The sequence below is a fragment of the Paramisgurnus dabryanus genome, chromosome 3 (genome assembly GCF_030506205.2).
Source record: "Paramisgurnus dabryanus chromosome 3, PD_genome_1.1, whole genome shotgun sequence".
In the NCBI taxonomy this organism is placed as follows: Eukaryota; Metazoa; Chordata; class Actinopteri; order Cypriniformes; family Cobitidae; genus Paramisgurnus; species Paramisgurnus dabryanus.
In genome coordinates this window covers 27478418-27493884 of record NC_133339.1, presented here as the reverse complement: position 1 = coordinate 27493884, position 15467 = coordinate 27478418, and the positions used below count along the sequence as shown (strand labels likewise).

The following is a 15467-nucleotide window of genomic DNA, read 5'->3' as shown; positions in this document are numbered from 1 at the left end:
ATTGTACTTTTAATACTGTAGTACATTTACTATAGTAAGGTTCAAAAACACTATAGTATTTACTAGAGTAATTTACTTCATTTATAGTTAGATTACTATAAATTACTATTGTACTTTTAATACAGTTTACTGTAGTACATTTACTATAGTAAGGTTCAAAAACACTATAGTATTTACTAGAGTAATTTTACTACATTTTTCTATGGTAATTTTACTATAATACACTATAGTATTTTTTCATTTGGGAGAATGTAACATTTTATTATTTATTTTGTATATTTTTGGTCACATGGTTAAATCACGTTTCCTACACAGCACCACATAGAACAACAGCAGCACTATTCCTTCTTAAGCCGTAGTGTATTTAATAAACTCACAAAGAACAGAGTAATTTGTTGTCGACAGGTGGTAAACCAAACGTGCATTTGCCTACCTTGCATGTGTTGAAATTAAACGGCAGAGGTGGGGTATATACATGTCCAATGTTTGTGCTCGTTCGTCCTAGTTTTCGTTCCTGTTCACTCATCTTTAGTCGAAAAACCAATGGGACCAAAACAATAGGACCTCTGTACGACGGCAAATTAATCAGTGGACATACTAAAGTATTACTGTCAGGACTCTGTTTAGTAATAGATAGAAAATGTGGCCTAGAAAGTCTTCCTAGTTTATACGCTGCTATGGAAACGCGAGCGCGTTCCTTCTCCAAGGTTATATTGACAGGCACGAGCCTGCACAACGTCACAACAAACACAAGGGTTACAGCTTTAAATATTTTAGAGCAGCAGTTAGCAACAATTTCTTTTTTAAATTGTAATTATTTATGTGCAACAATCGCTCTTAGCTTTCAAGCACTGTAAAAAACTTTTAGAAAAAAATTCTTTAATCTCCCTTACGTAAATTAAATTAACCATGGTTTTATTGTGGTAAAAGTGTAGTAACCATGTTTTTTGGTGTATTGATTAATATAGCAGAACCCTGGTTCTACACTAATCATGGTTTAACTATGGTTTTTGAAAATCATGGTTGTCAAAACCATGGCTATTTTGAGGTTACCATAGTTTTACCATAGGATTTTACTACAGTAACCATGATTATTTGGTTTTAACTGTAGTAAAACCATGGTTAATTTATTGTAAGGGATAGCACATATTACACAAAAACATTTTTTTATTAACAGTCCCCATTCATTAACTTGACACAATATTACATGAAATAGTTGGTTTTAATATATGAATAAATACATAAATTAAAAAGCAAAAATGAAAGCATTGAACACAGTAACTATGACTGGCAGAACACAGTCACTCATACTAACCCACTTTTATGACAACATTCATACAACCTAATTAAGCATGGTGTGTTAAAGGGATAGTTCACCCAAAAATGAAAATTCTGTCATCATTTACTCACTCTCATGTTATTACAAACCCGAAAAAATGTCTTTGTTCTGATGAACACAAAGGAAAATATTTTGAGAAATGTTTGTAAACAAACCGTTCGTGTACCCCACTGACTTCCATAGTAGTAAAAAGAATACTGGGGTCCACCAAATGGTTTGGTTACAAACATGTATCAAAATATCTTTCTTTGTGTTCATTAGAACAAAGACATTTATACAGGTTTGTAATAACATGAGAGTGAGTACATGATGACAGAATTTTAATTTTTGGGTGAACTATCCCTTTAAGTACAGAGCAATTCTGTTAAGTTTGCATTAACAGTGTTTCTGTACTCTTGACATAATTCACAAATAGCATACAACAAATGAATACTTAAATAAACAGGATGCATAGATTCAACACAAATTCAAAAAAAGAGTGAATGAATAAACAATGGTCTAAGCAGGAACCACCATGCCAATTAGTTCAATAACAACATCCTACAATAAAAGATAACAACCTACATAGCTCTCTTCTGTGCTCACAGACACATAATACCCCCATCTCCCAGCATATCACAGGGTGCAGGTTCCACATAAGAATAATACAGAAATTTTGACTCAGACGGACCAGATGCACAATGCAGACTTTCCCTGCACACAACCAGGGAAAATAATATATTTGAGGTCTACATTTTCCAGATCATTCCACTAACAAATAAATAACATATCTAAGGGTAGTCTACACAGATCTCCTCTGGGTCTTCTGTCATCCTACAGGAGCAGAAAAGTTGGGAGAATGGATCAGCAGACCAGTCTGCAGGTAAGATTGGTTAACCCCTGGACTCCAAAGACCTGCATAGAAGAAAAAAATGTCAAAAAGTGGCCCTCAAACTATGCAAGCAGCTAGCACTTCAAGATAAAGAGATTAGATATAGAAAAAACAGAGGATAAAGGAGAGACCACAAGAGAAATATTTCATCAAAAATACTCACGAGTAGCTGGTATGTTGCTGTCGTCTCCTGGCACTTCTCATCTTCTCAAACCTGGCTTCCATCTCCTCAAGGACTTTAGGGGTGTAACGCACCACTAGCTTTACTGAACCCTGTGCTGCCTTTAGCAGCTCAACGGCTTTCTCGTGATGCTCTCCCTCTACACTCTACACAAAGACACAATAAAGGAGATATTAAAGAGGAAATGTTACAAAGCTAAATTATAAAATCCAAAACAAAGACATACCACTCCATTAACAGACAGCAGCTGATCTCCCCTCTTCAGACCTCCTTGCCGGTCAGCAACGCCACCTGGGATGACTCTGGAGATGTAGATGGGAGAGTTTTGTTCTTTTCCCCCCATGATATTGAAACCAAGTCCCTCATCGGTCTTAGGGAGTTCCACCACTCTTGGGTGCGCGTGGCCCTCACTGGCTGCGAATGCTGCTACTGTGGCCTGGGATAAAAAACGAAGTTGTGTGAAATGAAATAGTTGTCTGCTTCCGGCTTGAGTGTTTGTCATGGCAGGTTGTGAAAATCTTACCTTGGCAGTGGCTTGTGCTCGCACATCTGGCCCACCTACAATGTCCAATGTGTCATAAAGTTGCTCGTACACCTAAATTAAAGAAAAGCAATGAAACTTCAGCTACATGATGTGGGAACATTAGTTGTGTATAGGTTTGAAACACTTTATAATAACTTGCATTAATAATATTAATAAACATTATTTTATGTCATACTGCTTTACAGTTCATTACATACAGTAAATTTTACTTTTACTTTAGTACATACCTTATTAAATCAGGCATTTGTGTACAATTAAATATGCTTGTTATTGTTGCTATAAATAAGGTATAAAACACATTAACTCTTTACAGAATAAATAACTACACCATACCATGATTGACCAATCAGAATCAAGTATTTCAGAGAGCCGTGTAATAATGAAAGTTATTGTAGTGTTTCCAGTAGGGTGGGTAAAGACGAAGGGAGATTAAACTTTTTCTTTTAATAACAATAAATCTCACTAAAACAAATAAAAGGACATCTAAAGAACATTAGTAAAGACTCAATAGTGTTCAATATCTATTTCATTTTTGTGCATAAGTGAAGAGACTACATTTCTGCCCTTGAAACTCATCAATCACAAGTCAATAAGTTCAGTATGTGGGCTGCCGTGAAATGTTTCTCAGGGAGATGGAAAAGTGAGTCATTCAGTGGAGCACAGCTTTGTCATTAAGCAATCATACATGGGCGAAGAGGGATTAATGGTTGCATCTTTGCATTTCCACACGTGTCTATATCTGGCTATTTACTTTTTATTTGTGTTCTGCGAAATCAGCAAAAGGAAAAGATTAGTTTTTGAAATCAAAATTATTTGCAGTACCTGACAATATCAAAACAAAGCACCGAATCAGATAACGTCCAGATTTGGCAAAGCAACTAGTGCGTTCAACATTAGTGATGCACCGATGTATCGGCCGCCGATATTTATCGGCCGATTTTTGATGAATTTGAAACCATCGGCATATCGGCAATAGCACGAGAAAGGCCGATACCGATTGTTTATTAATTAATTGCATAAAGAATTCCATTATATGCAAAAAAATTTGTTAATGTTGTTTATAAAATAAATGCTGAATAGCAAAAACCACCTTTTAAGGTTGTCATGCTGTCTTATTATATTAGTTTTAGCTTAATTTGTGCCTCTCTTATTATGTTGGTCAGTTAAATGTTAATTAGATCCAATCCATGTTCAGTGAAAATAATTTGATGCAGAAATAAACTAGCTTATAGACCAGCTGTATAGTATTGTATACAACTGTTTAATATATGTATCGGCATCGGCCAGAAGTTGTCTGTTTAAATCGGTATCGGCCCAAAAAAATCTTATCGGTGCATCCCTATTCAACATTATCATTTGTATGAGTTTGTGTGTTGCCTGGAGATCACATTAATACAACACTGCAAACCATTATTATATCATTTGATCAGTAAACGCCAAGCTGTTTTGTTTATCCACATTGCTATATGTATAGGCTTATGTTTGAATAGGCTTTACCTCTCTGATGGCAGCACAGAATTTGCTTTGTAATACTCTCTGCAGAGCCTGGAGTTTAGGAGGGGGAAGTTCTCCACTCCTTTGCAGTCGATCCAACAATTCTATCACTCTGCATACATCTAAAGAATATAAGAAAAAATATGTCCAAACAAGCAGAAAAACTAAATTTTTGAGCATTACAAAATAACGTAGGCCTTAGTGAAGCAGTTGCATGGCATTGAGTAGTATATTTTGCACGCTCTACTAATGTCGTTGCCATTACCTGGAATGCAGTCTTGTGTCGAAACAAATCTAATTCAAAGATGTCATTCTAATTTTAATGAGTTTATTAAAGCACACGCTTGGTAAATCCTTTAAATTTACGCATATGGCAGAATGTGATGAACCCACCATGACCTTTTAGGCTGCTAACACAATGCCAGCCACATCACACGAATCACATTGAGACTCAAGAAATAAAACATAAAAAAGGAGACTGAGAATTTATAGTTATATTTATAAAAAAAGTTACATTTATTAACTGCTCTTATACAGCGTATAACTTACACATAAAAAATTGTTTGCGCAATCAAACAAAGAGTGTCTTAATGCAATATAATACAAATAAACGTGGCAGCGCCCCCTAGGTGACATTCATCCATTCAATATGGACAGACCAGATCCACGGATGTATAAAAAAAAACAAGTGCATCCCTTACTTCATCAATAAAACCATCCGCCATGATATTTCTCTTTTGATTCCCGTTTTGGGATGTAAGACACAAAGCTAGACAAATTACCTCTTTCTAAGCAGAGCGGTTCTGTCATCGCCGCCATGTCCACATCTTTCCCCGTATGGTAATACGATGACATCATTTAGATCGTTTGCTGCTACACGGTTCTCAACGCTACTTACTAATATGATCAATATGGAGAACTATGAACTATTTGTTGCATGAACAGATTGTAAAAACCCGTAATACGCAGCTATAAAAGCAACAGCCCAGCCGTTTCGGTCTGACCACTTGCAGCGGGCAGCCTCGTACTGAATGACGCAACGATCTACGTCAGAGGCGCTATCAGTCAATAGAGGTAAAGAATGAAGCAGTGAAACTTTAGCAATAAAAAACATTTATTCAAGAATGAAAAGCAAACCAAAACAACCAGAGAAATGGGCTCAAAAAAAAAAGAAAAAATTAAAGTAAGAGCAATTTTCACGAACCCATGGCAAACATTCCCATTTTAAAAAGACACTTCTGTCAACTTTTACACTTACAACTAAAGAAAAATTATGGATCACCGTGGAATTTACAGTAGTCACAGTCTGGACCAATATAAAACAAATTTACAAAGTAAAAAAAATTATTTTCTAAGAAATGGGGAAAAACGGGTACAAAAACATTTTTGTATAGATGTTTTAAACCAAGAAATTGCTCCTGTAGTCAACATATGGCTATGAAAATGGACATCACAGTACTAAACAATCACTTGATAATAACCCATCCCGTACTGAATAATCTCTGTAATAAAATACTGAGTGCTTCAGTAAAGAGATTTCATCCCAGCAGTTCAATCACCTAGCTGATGAAGGGGAGTAATATTAAATGCATTTTATGGCTAGTTATTTAGTGAATCATGAATAGTTCAATTCAATTGGGTACAAAATAAAAAGCTCACAGTACAACTACATTATCTTTTTATTTTAACAAAATGATGCTTCTAAGCAGGGAGACACAAAGTCAGTAATAGTTGTTTGTGGTACAGTATAACTCACACACACTGTGCACAAAGTGTAAGCGAGGCTGGAGGAGGGATTAAATAATGGTTGAGAGGGAGAATATTTATGAATCAAATAAACATTACAACTACATCATACACTTCTCTGGCACCTTTAGTACTCATCCCCCTGGCCCTCCAGCCTGTACCCATTCTCATTGGAGGCATAGCCCTCTCCTGACTGCATTGAATCCTGATCCATCATCATCATCCGCATCCCATCCTGTGAACCTTCCTCTGATTGTGGTGGCACTTGTTCCTCACCTTCTTCACCACCATTGCCCAAACCCTCTTGATCGCCCGAGGAGGACACGTGTCTATCTTCCCTTCGTTCCCCACGGTCCCGATCGCCGCGGTCACGCTTATGTTCCCGATCTCTGTCCCGGTCTCGCCTTCTATCCCGATCCCGATCCCTGTCTCTGTCTTTATCTCTGTGACTGCGCTTTCTGTCTCGATCTCTCTCCTTGTCTTTGTCTCTGTCACCTCGTCCCCTAGTCTCCTCCCCCTCTGGCCCTCCTTCTTCAGCCCGTCCTGGTTCACCACCCAAGGCATCTTCCATGCCCCTTTCTCCGCCTTCTGGAATCATGCCATCAGTTAGCCCGCCAACGCCTTCACCTCCATCTGCACCCTTCCCTCTCTCCCGCTCTCTTTTTCTGTCCCTGCTCCTGCTTCTTCTCTTGCGTTCTCTATCTCTATCCCGATCCCTACTCCTTTCTCTACTGTCCCCAGCAGCACCTCTCTCCCTTTCTCTGTCTCGACGTCGGCTGGGGGCCGTAGTTTCCTCTCCTGGAACCGCAGGGACCCTGTCACGCTCGCGAGACCTGGTATGTCTGCGTCTTTCTCGAGAACGAGTGCGCCTTCGTTCACGGTCCTTGTCTCGGTCACGCTCACGGCTGCGCTCCCTTCGTTCACCACGATCCCGGTCGCGATCACTGCAGGGTAAAAGAAAAGCAGATTAGCTTGTGATTGCAAAAAAAAAAAAGATTTGCATACAAAGCAATTCAAACATACCTTCCAATTGGTCTGTCATCATAGCGGGAAGTGTCATCTCTGCCAGAATGCTTGATGTTGACATCTGCTCCTCCTCTTCTTGTACCACCAAGACCTCCACCTGAACAGTCAAATAGGTTTTGAAAAAAACTGTTGCACTTCTCAAGCCACTGATACTTTTTATAAATAGACAGCAGGGAGATGGATCAGTGACAAATAAGGTTTAAGATTAGAGCAAACAAGAAATCTTTACAAAAACTTGGTTTGGTTTAAATACTAGTTATTACAATCAAGTAATACAACGATTTTTCAAATAAACGATATCAAGCCTTTTTACAAAAATGTGGCCTTTATTTCAATAAAAACACATCTGAACAACACCGTCCTTCATACTTAATCATTTAACAACCTATACATAAAAGGAAAAGCTTACCGAGTCGACGAGGGCGCCATCCTTTGACTGTTCGTCCTCTTTCAACATCAACAAGTACTCGACGTCCATCTATCTTTTTACCATCTGCATGCTTGTAGGCAGCTATAGAAATTGATAGATGAGCAATAAAGAAAAAAAGAGATAGAGGGATGAAAGGGGAAAAAAAGAATGGGAGAAAAAAAGGAGGACAATCAGAAACAAAACACACACACACAACAGTATTGCCTGCTACATACCTTGAACCTGAGATGAACTCCATTCAAAACATTAAAAGCCATTTAAAGGTACACGCTTACCTCAGAATGGATAACATATCAGGACAAATCAACAACGTTGCCATCAGTTTAAAAAATAATAATAAAAAGGCTATTTAGAAATTCATTTTGGCTGGGGGTGCAGTTTTGTTGAGTTACATTTACAACTAAAACCACTTTATATCCTCTCTTACCTATAACTTTGCATAGGTTTACAGCAAAAATGCTTAAACACAGACTGTAATAAGACTGCATTCAAGACTGAGTTCAAATTTAGCAAAAGAACATCAAATGCTTGGTTTTATGCAAGTCCACTTGCATATACTCCAGAGACACCATTTTACACAAGTGTGTCAAGGCTAAGATAGTTAGTTTAACTAGTGGCACTAATGAACTCTATAACCATTACAAATATGTAGAAAGTAACATGGTGAAAAATGCACTGGAACGCTGTTATCCAATGTAGGCAAAAAGAAAAAGTACTTTTACCAGTGATGACATGGATCACCAAAACAAGCGCAGTCGTTGTACATATGGCAATTAAACCCTGTATCAATGTCATCTTGAAATTTTGCAGGTGATCCACAAAATCTTTATTATAAAAGGCACTTAGTGAAGCATTTAGGCTAGGAGCCACCACCCTCCCACTCCATTCTCCAGTCCCACTCAGACGGACATTCACATTCATACAAACTTTCTGAGCATTACACAGCGCAGTAAAAGACCATTCATTCATTCACACACATTACAATACAAAAAGGAAAAAATACTTCAAACTTTTACTATGCTAGAAGTACAGGTTTTCTAGCAAATTCATTTAAGGAAGACGTTAAGACGAGACTGGCAAATATCCTTGGGTCTCTCTTCTACAGTCTAAGCCCTGAAGAGTTTGATCATTACCTTAATTTTACCACATTACCTGAAGATGCTATCTTACCATAAACACCTGGCCAAGGATGGACTTCCTTGATGGAAAACCCCCACGAAAACGTCGCCTGGCGAATCCAGCTGCCTCGAATTAAAATGTCTCTCAGTAAATTGGATACTCGGAAAAAATACAAACTTGGGCAACCTTGAACCAAGGGATCCAATTCTTCAACAAGGGATTTGATGAAATCCACGAAGCTACTCTGGTCTGCACATGAAGTCCAGTTGAAACCAACCACGAGGGTCTTACCAACGAACCCCCAAGTGCTTTTACATACACCTGTACTAACGTCTCAACCAGAGGGCCTTACCAACAACCCTCAGACCACCATAACTCAACTAGAGGGCCTTACCAACCACCCTCAGCTTATTTATCCAACAAGAGGGCCTTACCAACCACCCTCAGCTTTATTTAACTGCTGTCAGTTAACAGAGGGCCTTACCAACCACCCTCTCAAACAAATCTGCTTTCATTTATCATGAAACTAATATTAATGTTTATACTATTTAAAGGATGTTAAAACGGTAGAGTCCAATTATGTTGCTTTTTTGGGTGCTTTACCAGCAAATGTAATAAGCCTACCCGAGTTGTACCCTAGGAAAAAAGTTTGGATGTGGAAAAGGTTACTTCCATTGAGCTGATCCTAATATAGGGATGTATAGCTAAACGGAAAGCTAACTGATAGAATGTAACGTTCCTCCTGTGGATTCAAATGCCGAATAAAGGAACTCTAGAACTGAACGGAGCTGTTAAGTACAGGAAAACGCTTTTATATATTATGGAATTGTGTTATTGGAATGATTTTTTTTTTTTATAGTCAAAGCCTTGGTTAATCTATTCTATTAAAGCCAATTCCAATTACTTTAACTTAGAAACAGTGTTACTGTATATTTGATACCACGACTTTACCTTACTCCATGCATGTCCGACATCAGTAACTGATGACATCATGCACGTCTAACCATATCCGCTTAAGTGACTATGTAAAAATACCATTTCCGGGTCCAAGCATCCCCTCACGCTATCCAAACCAAACCGTACCCCAGCAGTTTGTCCTCTCCCCCTACTCCCCCAGAAGCACGCACTCACACTGTACTTTTATCGATCTGAGTCCGGGCACACTTTCGTCATTAGGATGCGATTGTTTTGTAAGTAAAACGCTCTTCTTAACGTTACGATGGGTTCCAGTGTTAAGTCTGTTTTTATTCAGAATCGTTTGGTGGGCGATGACACACAGCCCTCTCACATGCCATCATATTGCTTAGTTGGTCTGCCGTGCGTGCAGTTCAGACGTTCACGTATCCCTGCTGCACGCATCAGAAGGTTTTACGGTGTCAAACGAAGGTAAGTGGTTGTGCAATTGACGTCTCTCCTTTTAATTCTCGTTCAGGCGCGATTTGTGTTCACACTGCGTGTTCCGTGCTCGAACGCATCTCTGCAAGCAGGCCAGGGTGCGATTAACCAAACCAATCGGTTTGGATAGTACGAGTGCACCCCAATATACAAGTTTATATTAATATAGTTTGTTGTTTGCTTAAGGCATCTCATAGAAGCGTTTGGACCCGGAAGTTATGATGTCAGACCTAACAACCAAATAAAAAATGTACCACTACAATTTTAGTGGGAGAAGAGTTTTGCATACAAATGTAGATTATCCATCTACTGCGCTCTTAGAACTCCGTCAATGCACAACACTGGCTGCAAAACATAAGTATATTGCCAAATTCAATTTCACAGGAGCCACATTTGCAAACATGCACTTTACAATCCAAGTTAAGTCTGAATTGCAGTGCACACTCTTACTAGTATAAGTACTATGGCTTTAATAGAAAAGATTACAGGCTCAAACTCACGAAGACTGTCCACGTTCAATGACAACTGGCAGCCCTATAACTTGGCCCTAAGTTGCGGTAGATGAAAAATGATTTGGGTCGCCTATCAACCTAAAATTAGATGAGGGTGTAAAGAAATCTTACCCATCATACAAACCCATCATACCAACCATATACTGAGCTGTGGTAGTAGGGTGTAGATGTATCAAAACCATCATCATGATCTGCAAGCCAGCTCTGGCCAATAGCCATCAGAGATAGGCGGCTGCAGTAGCAATGAGAACAACATATAATTAATAAATAGCATTGACTCGCTCTGCAATACTTCAGTCATGAAATCCCTTCTTGAACTGAGGTTTGAATAAAGCTTATATATCAAATTATGTTGTTTGTGCTCCAAACATGAACAGGTGTGTAGTAAACAGGTCACCTTTTCACTAGAGATGGCCTTAGCCTTTAGCTTACCATCACCGCTCCAGCCGGAAACACACTCTGCTATGTCACACTGCCTAAATATTATAGAGATGCCATAGAGTGGCAACATTCATCAGAATGTATGTTGGGCTACGCACAGCCACACTTCGCTCCTCCCCCCAACTTCCTCACACAATGTGCAGCACCATCACACTTATGCCAGATGCAACACATACACACACAGGGGTAAAAAAACAGGAATATACAACACACAGACATGGATAGGATTGACAGGCTGTCATCCACACACACAAGCACAAATGAAGTTCAGAAACTTATGGAGTTAAATGCTGTCATTTATATTTTGTTCAGCATACAACTTCATTTATTGGACCAGGGCTCCAGACTGCCACCAAAATTTGAGTGTGTGCCACTAAATTTTACATCCAGTCGCACATGTGCGACCAGTAAATTTGACCTTTTTTGTGATGTGACACTGAATTTAAAACAGCACATTGTACTTTCTGCATCTATCATCAAAGTATTTATTAGTAATACAGTGTTTTACTTAGTAGAAATGTGAATATTTGGTTAGCCAGTTGATTTACGATATGTGCACCTAAATTTCCTGGTTGCGCCCCTAAAAGTTTCAGTTGGGGGCCACTGTGCTCCTAGTGAAAAAAGTTAGTCTGGAGCCCTGTGGACACCGTGTTAAACTGTGACCCATTTGTGGTCACTGAAGAAAAATGAATAAGATGGACTGTGGACACTTTTGTAACCACTAATGTTAATAAAATTTGAGTAAGTTTGTATGGTTAAAAAAAAAAAAAAAATGCTCTTGGACAACTTTAGTCTGCTAACAGATACGAAGATGAAAGGTGTAATTTTCCAAACCTTGCATTAATTTTTGTAAAAAATAAAAAATGTTGTCTTAATTACTCACAATGCATGTCTCTCTCGTGTTCGTATTCAATAAACGCGTAGCCTCTGGGTTTCCCGGTTTTCTTGTTGTACACGATGTAGATCTAATACGTTCAGAGAAATACAAAGATGAAACTGTGTAATAGAAATGGACAGGAGAAATATGCAAGAAACACACTTGACAAAACATACCCGTTTGATAGGACCATAGACTTCAAACTCACGACGCAGCTTGGATTCTGTGGTGTCATAATTCTGCATAAAAGAAATACAGCATGTTTAATGCTTACAGATAGATCTCAATATTTGACTTGCTACCTAACATGCGCACACACACAACAAAAATACTTACGACTCGAGCCACAAACAAGGTCTTAAATGCATCTCCCTGTGCATTAGCATCATTATGTGGGTCCCCTGCAGATAAACATGAAAAGGTCAAAAAGATTTTAAAGGTAGGGTAACAGATTTGATCCTGAAACATTTTTAGTTATGCTGGTTAAAAGTCTCCTCACATTCTGATAGCAATCACTGTGTTAAGTTGTTTAAATGTATTTGTAAAAATTTATGTCATCTGTGAAAGGCGTAGGACCAAAAAATGTTCAACAAATCATAGATTTCGGTCCGAACGGACGTTTCCTTTTATGTCCCTCATACGTAAGCGTAATTTGAATTCCAACCGCGCAGCGAGTCCACGCAGATACCATACGTCATCGGCGCGTTCACGTGCGCCCTGTCTGTAAACAGCGGGAACAGCAAACTTTTCTGCTGAATTGACAACCTACACAGGAGCAACAAAACTAAATGCATCTTTTATAACAACAACAGCAAAAACTGCCTGGATCAGCAAGAGCAAAAACCCAAATTAACATCGGTAACTTTACTGCTTTACCACGAGATGCATACAGCTGCAGGAGGCAAAGGGTCTGAAAGGGTCGTTGCACTGTTTATTTTGGTAAGGTAGGTACGCGATATGTTTGTATTGAGATGGATTCAGATATTCTACTTTGATGAAACGTTGTGTTGCTTATGAAATTTGTGTTCGTTTTCCGGATTAGCATAACGATATAGTTACTACGTCTACACAATCGAACGTGTGCTTAAACTAATTCTGATGTAAACCAGTTGTTTATGTTGGTTATTTTGGAAGTGTTAATCACTTTGTACTGCAAAGTTTTCTCACTGGTGAATGAGACATGAGACGTGACCGTCTGATCTGTGCGTGTTCATGTGTTTGGAAAGAGGCGTGACTTTGAATGGCGATTTGACTTGAGGGTGGGATCGGGATTTCATTGCTAGGCGGCTACCGTTAGCATTTTTCAAAATGTGTTACCCTACCTTTAATAACTAAATGTATAGCAACTCACTTGTTAATAACTCCAATACTTACATAGCTTAAGTTCGGTTTCCACAAGACCTTGCCTCCTTTCCATCTTCTCCCTTCTCTGGAATTCAAATAGGAGTAATGTGTTACAAACATGAATTTTATGGATGCCTTTATGATTGAGCAACTCAAATGCAAAAGCCGATAATGATATTAACCGAATGCTCTCAGCACATATTAAATTGTATTTTATCAAATACTTTCACTTCTAATCTACTTAATCCTGGCCTCAGGCCATTCAGAAATACCAGTTTGTAAAAAAAAGCTAACACAAGAAAACAAGTCAGAAGCACTTCAGAGGGTTTTGCATCAGAGTTCTTCACTTTTCGTCATAACTCCATTGTGTTCCTTTAGCTGAACTACATTGCATTAGCAGTGCAAAGGGTTTAATTGTTAGACACCCAATATATTAAATGTCTGTCAGATGCAAAACAGTAAATGACTTACATAAAGTGCACTAGCAAAGTCTACATAACACCATTACAAAATAACCAGTCCTTTCCCCATACAAGCTCAAAGCATTTGTATTGCTTCCTCACCTTTCTTTCCATCCTTTCATCGCGTGTCTCCGCTCTTGTGGGTGGTGGGGCATCTCTGGGGTCCTGACAAGCAATACAAATTATATTACAACCAAAACACAATATCACAAATAGTCAAATCTGTTTAGAATTGTAGAAAATATCGGCACTTTGTCTTTTTAAATAGCACTAAAGCTCAAATACATTTAAATCAATGTTTCTACGTACCTCAAAATGCCGGATGAACGGAGCAATTCCGCAGTACGGTTGGTTGTGATGTTTCTCATGAGGAAGTTTCTCCAGTTGGGGCAGGAACGGTATCGGATCCCGCGGGGCAAACAATGCCAGCAGGTTCGGGGGGAGAAACTGAGTCATTGTTCACCTATTAAAAAAAATGCAACATCGATTGGTTTTCCTTCAACATTCCAGCACAACCTTATTTAGCGCAATCTGTAAAGTTGAGGTGGGTGAAGAGAGTTCAGATACTTTAAGAAATTCTTCAAGAAAAGTAAACTTAACTACCTTGTTAAAATCTACCCCACATGCAGTTAACCTTAAAATGTGGCGTACTGCACAACTCTTTCGATTAATACGTACAAAGGAATCCTCATAAACTTGCTTTCAGTAATACTAACAGTGCCAGCTAACACTGTTAGCTGCGTGCTAACATCACCCAATATATTCAAATTAGACTACAGACTCTTTTCACTGTACCAAATCTTAACTTATAAACTAAATCAATGTAAACACTTTACACAACTGTTGTAAATTGTTAAACACATTTATAAACCTAAAGTAAATCCTGGTTAGGATCAACAGAAATTGAACAGTGCGTGAGATCAGATATGTGCAACATTTCACCGCGCGGCCTTCCGTCTCACGTTACCTCAGCGTCTCATTCACTTCTGACGGAGAACTCCAATTTTAGCCCAAACCCCCTTTGCGTGTGCCTTTGGAACTCTTCGTGCATGTATTTACAAAAACCTTCAAGTAGTTTAAATGTATTCCTATCCACGCTATGCACAACGTGTATTCTCGTCACGAAGAACGAGTTGATCCTTTCTTAAAATGGCGCGAGGCTGTAAAGCAAACCAGTGCTTTACGACACTTTGCTTGAATAGCGACCATTCACGACAGTGAATGGGTGTGGTTAGTTTATGCAAAATAAAGGTTCTTCATACGAAATGTCCGTGTCTCTCGAGTATAAAGACATAAGGGCGATTTATAGTCGTGCGTAGGTCCTACGGCGTAGCAGCGACGGCGTAGGTTCCGCGTCGGTTTTCATTTATACTTGTGCGTCGCCGTCCGCGTCGACGTGCAAACACACGCGAAACCGCTGGTTGGCAGTAATCACGCGTGTAACCACAGAAGCAGCAGAAGTCGTCACAGAAGAAGAAGCTAAGCAAGTTAACCCACAAACGAAGAAAAAATAGCAACTTGTTGTGTATAATTTGAGAAGACCAGCAATAATGGAAGTAAATAAACAGCGACTTATGTTTCAGTTTGAGTTTAATCACTCCTCAACTTGGCTCATCTTTGTTTTCACCGTCTCAAACGGAAATACCTATGACGCAGTTTTTTTACCTGACGGGAGGGGTTCTGGTGG

The 15467-nt window shown here is 38.9% G+C and overlaps 3 protein-coding genes across 3 annotated transcripts in view; all 3 read right to left on the bottom strand.

The window, feature by feature from the left end:
• saxo3 (stabilizer of axonemal microtubules 3) overlaps positions 1–1060 on the bottom strand; it is a 29626-nt gene extending 28566 nt beyond the window's left edge. Inside the window, exon 1 of the mRNA XM_065274025.2 lies at positions 434–1060. Within this exon, the coding sequence (XP_065130097.2) occupies positions 434–526 (93 nt within the window). The 5' untranslated portion in view covers positions 527–1060. The remainder of the gene's footprint in view (positions 1–433) is intronic.
• A 616-nt stretch (positions 1061–1676) lies between these two features.
• Positions 1677–5446, bottom strand: lin7b (lin-7 homolog B (C. elegans)). The gene is made up of 6 exons (XM_065277724.2): positions 5212–5446; positions 4433–4551; positions 2915–2986; positions 2618–2827; positions 2374–2537; positions 1677–2233 (listed from the first exon to the last, which is right to left on the bottom strand). The coding sequence occupies exons 1-6, from the start codon at positions 5285–5287 to the stop codon at positions 2212–2214; spliced, it is 663 nt and encodes a 220-aa protein (XP_065133796.1). The 5' UTR covers positions 5288–5446; the 3' UTR covers positions 1677–2211.
• Positions 5447–5525: 79 nt separating this feature from the next.
• snrnp70 (small nuclear ribonucleoprotein 70 (U1)) lies at positions 5526–15261 on the bottom strand. Its single transcript, XM_065277674.2, has 10 exons — positions 14748–15261; positions 14090–14243; positions 13883–13945; positions 13350–13404; positions 12312–12376; positions 12152–12214; positions 11982–12063; positions 7611–7712; positions 7199–7298; positions 5526–7119 (listed from the first exon to the last, which is right to left on the bottom strand). The coding sequence occupies exons 2-10, from the start codon at positions 14234–14236 to the stop codon at positions 6303–6305; spliced, it is 1494 nt and encodes a 497-aa protein (XP_065133746.1). The 5' UTR covers positions 14237–14243; positions 14748–15261; the 3' UTR covers positions 5526–6302.
• Between the last annotated feature and the right edge of the window lie 206 nt (positions 15262–15467).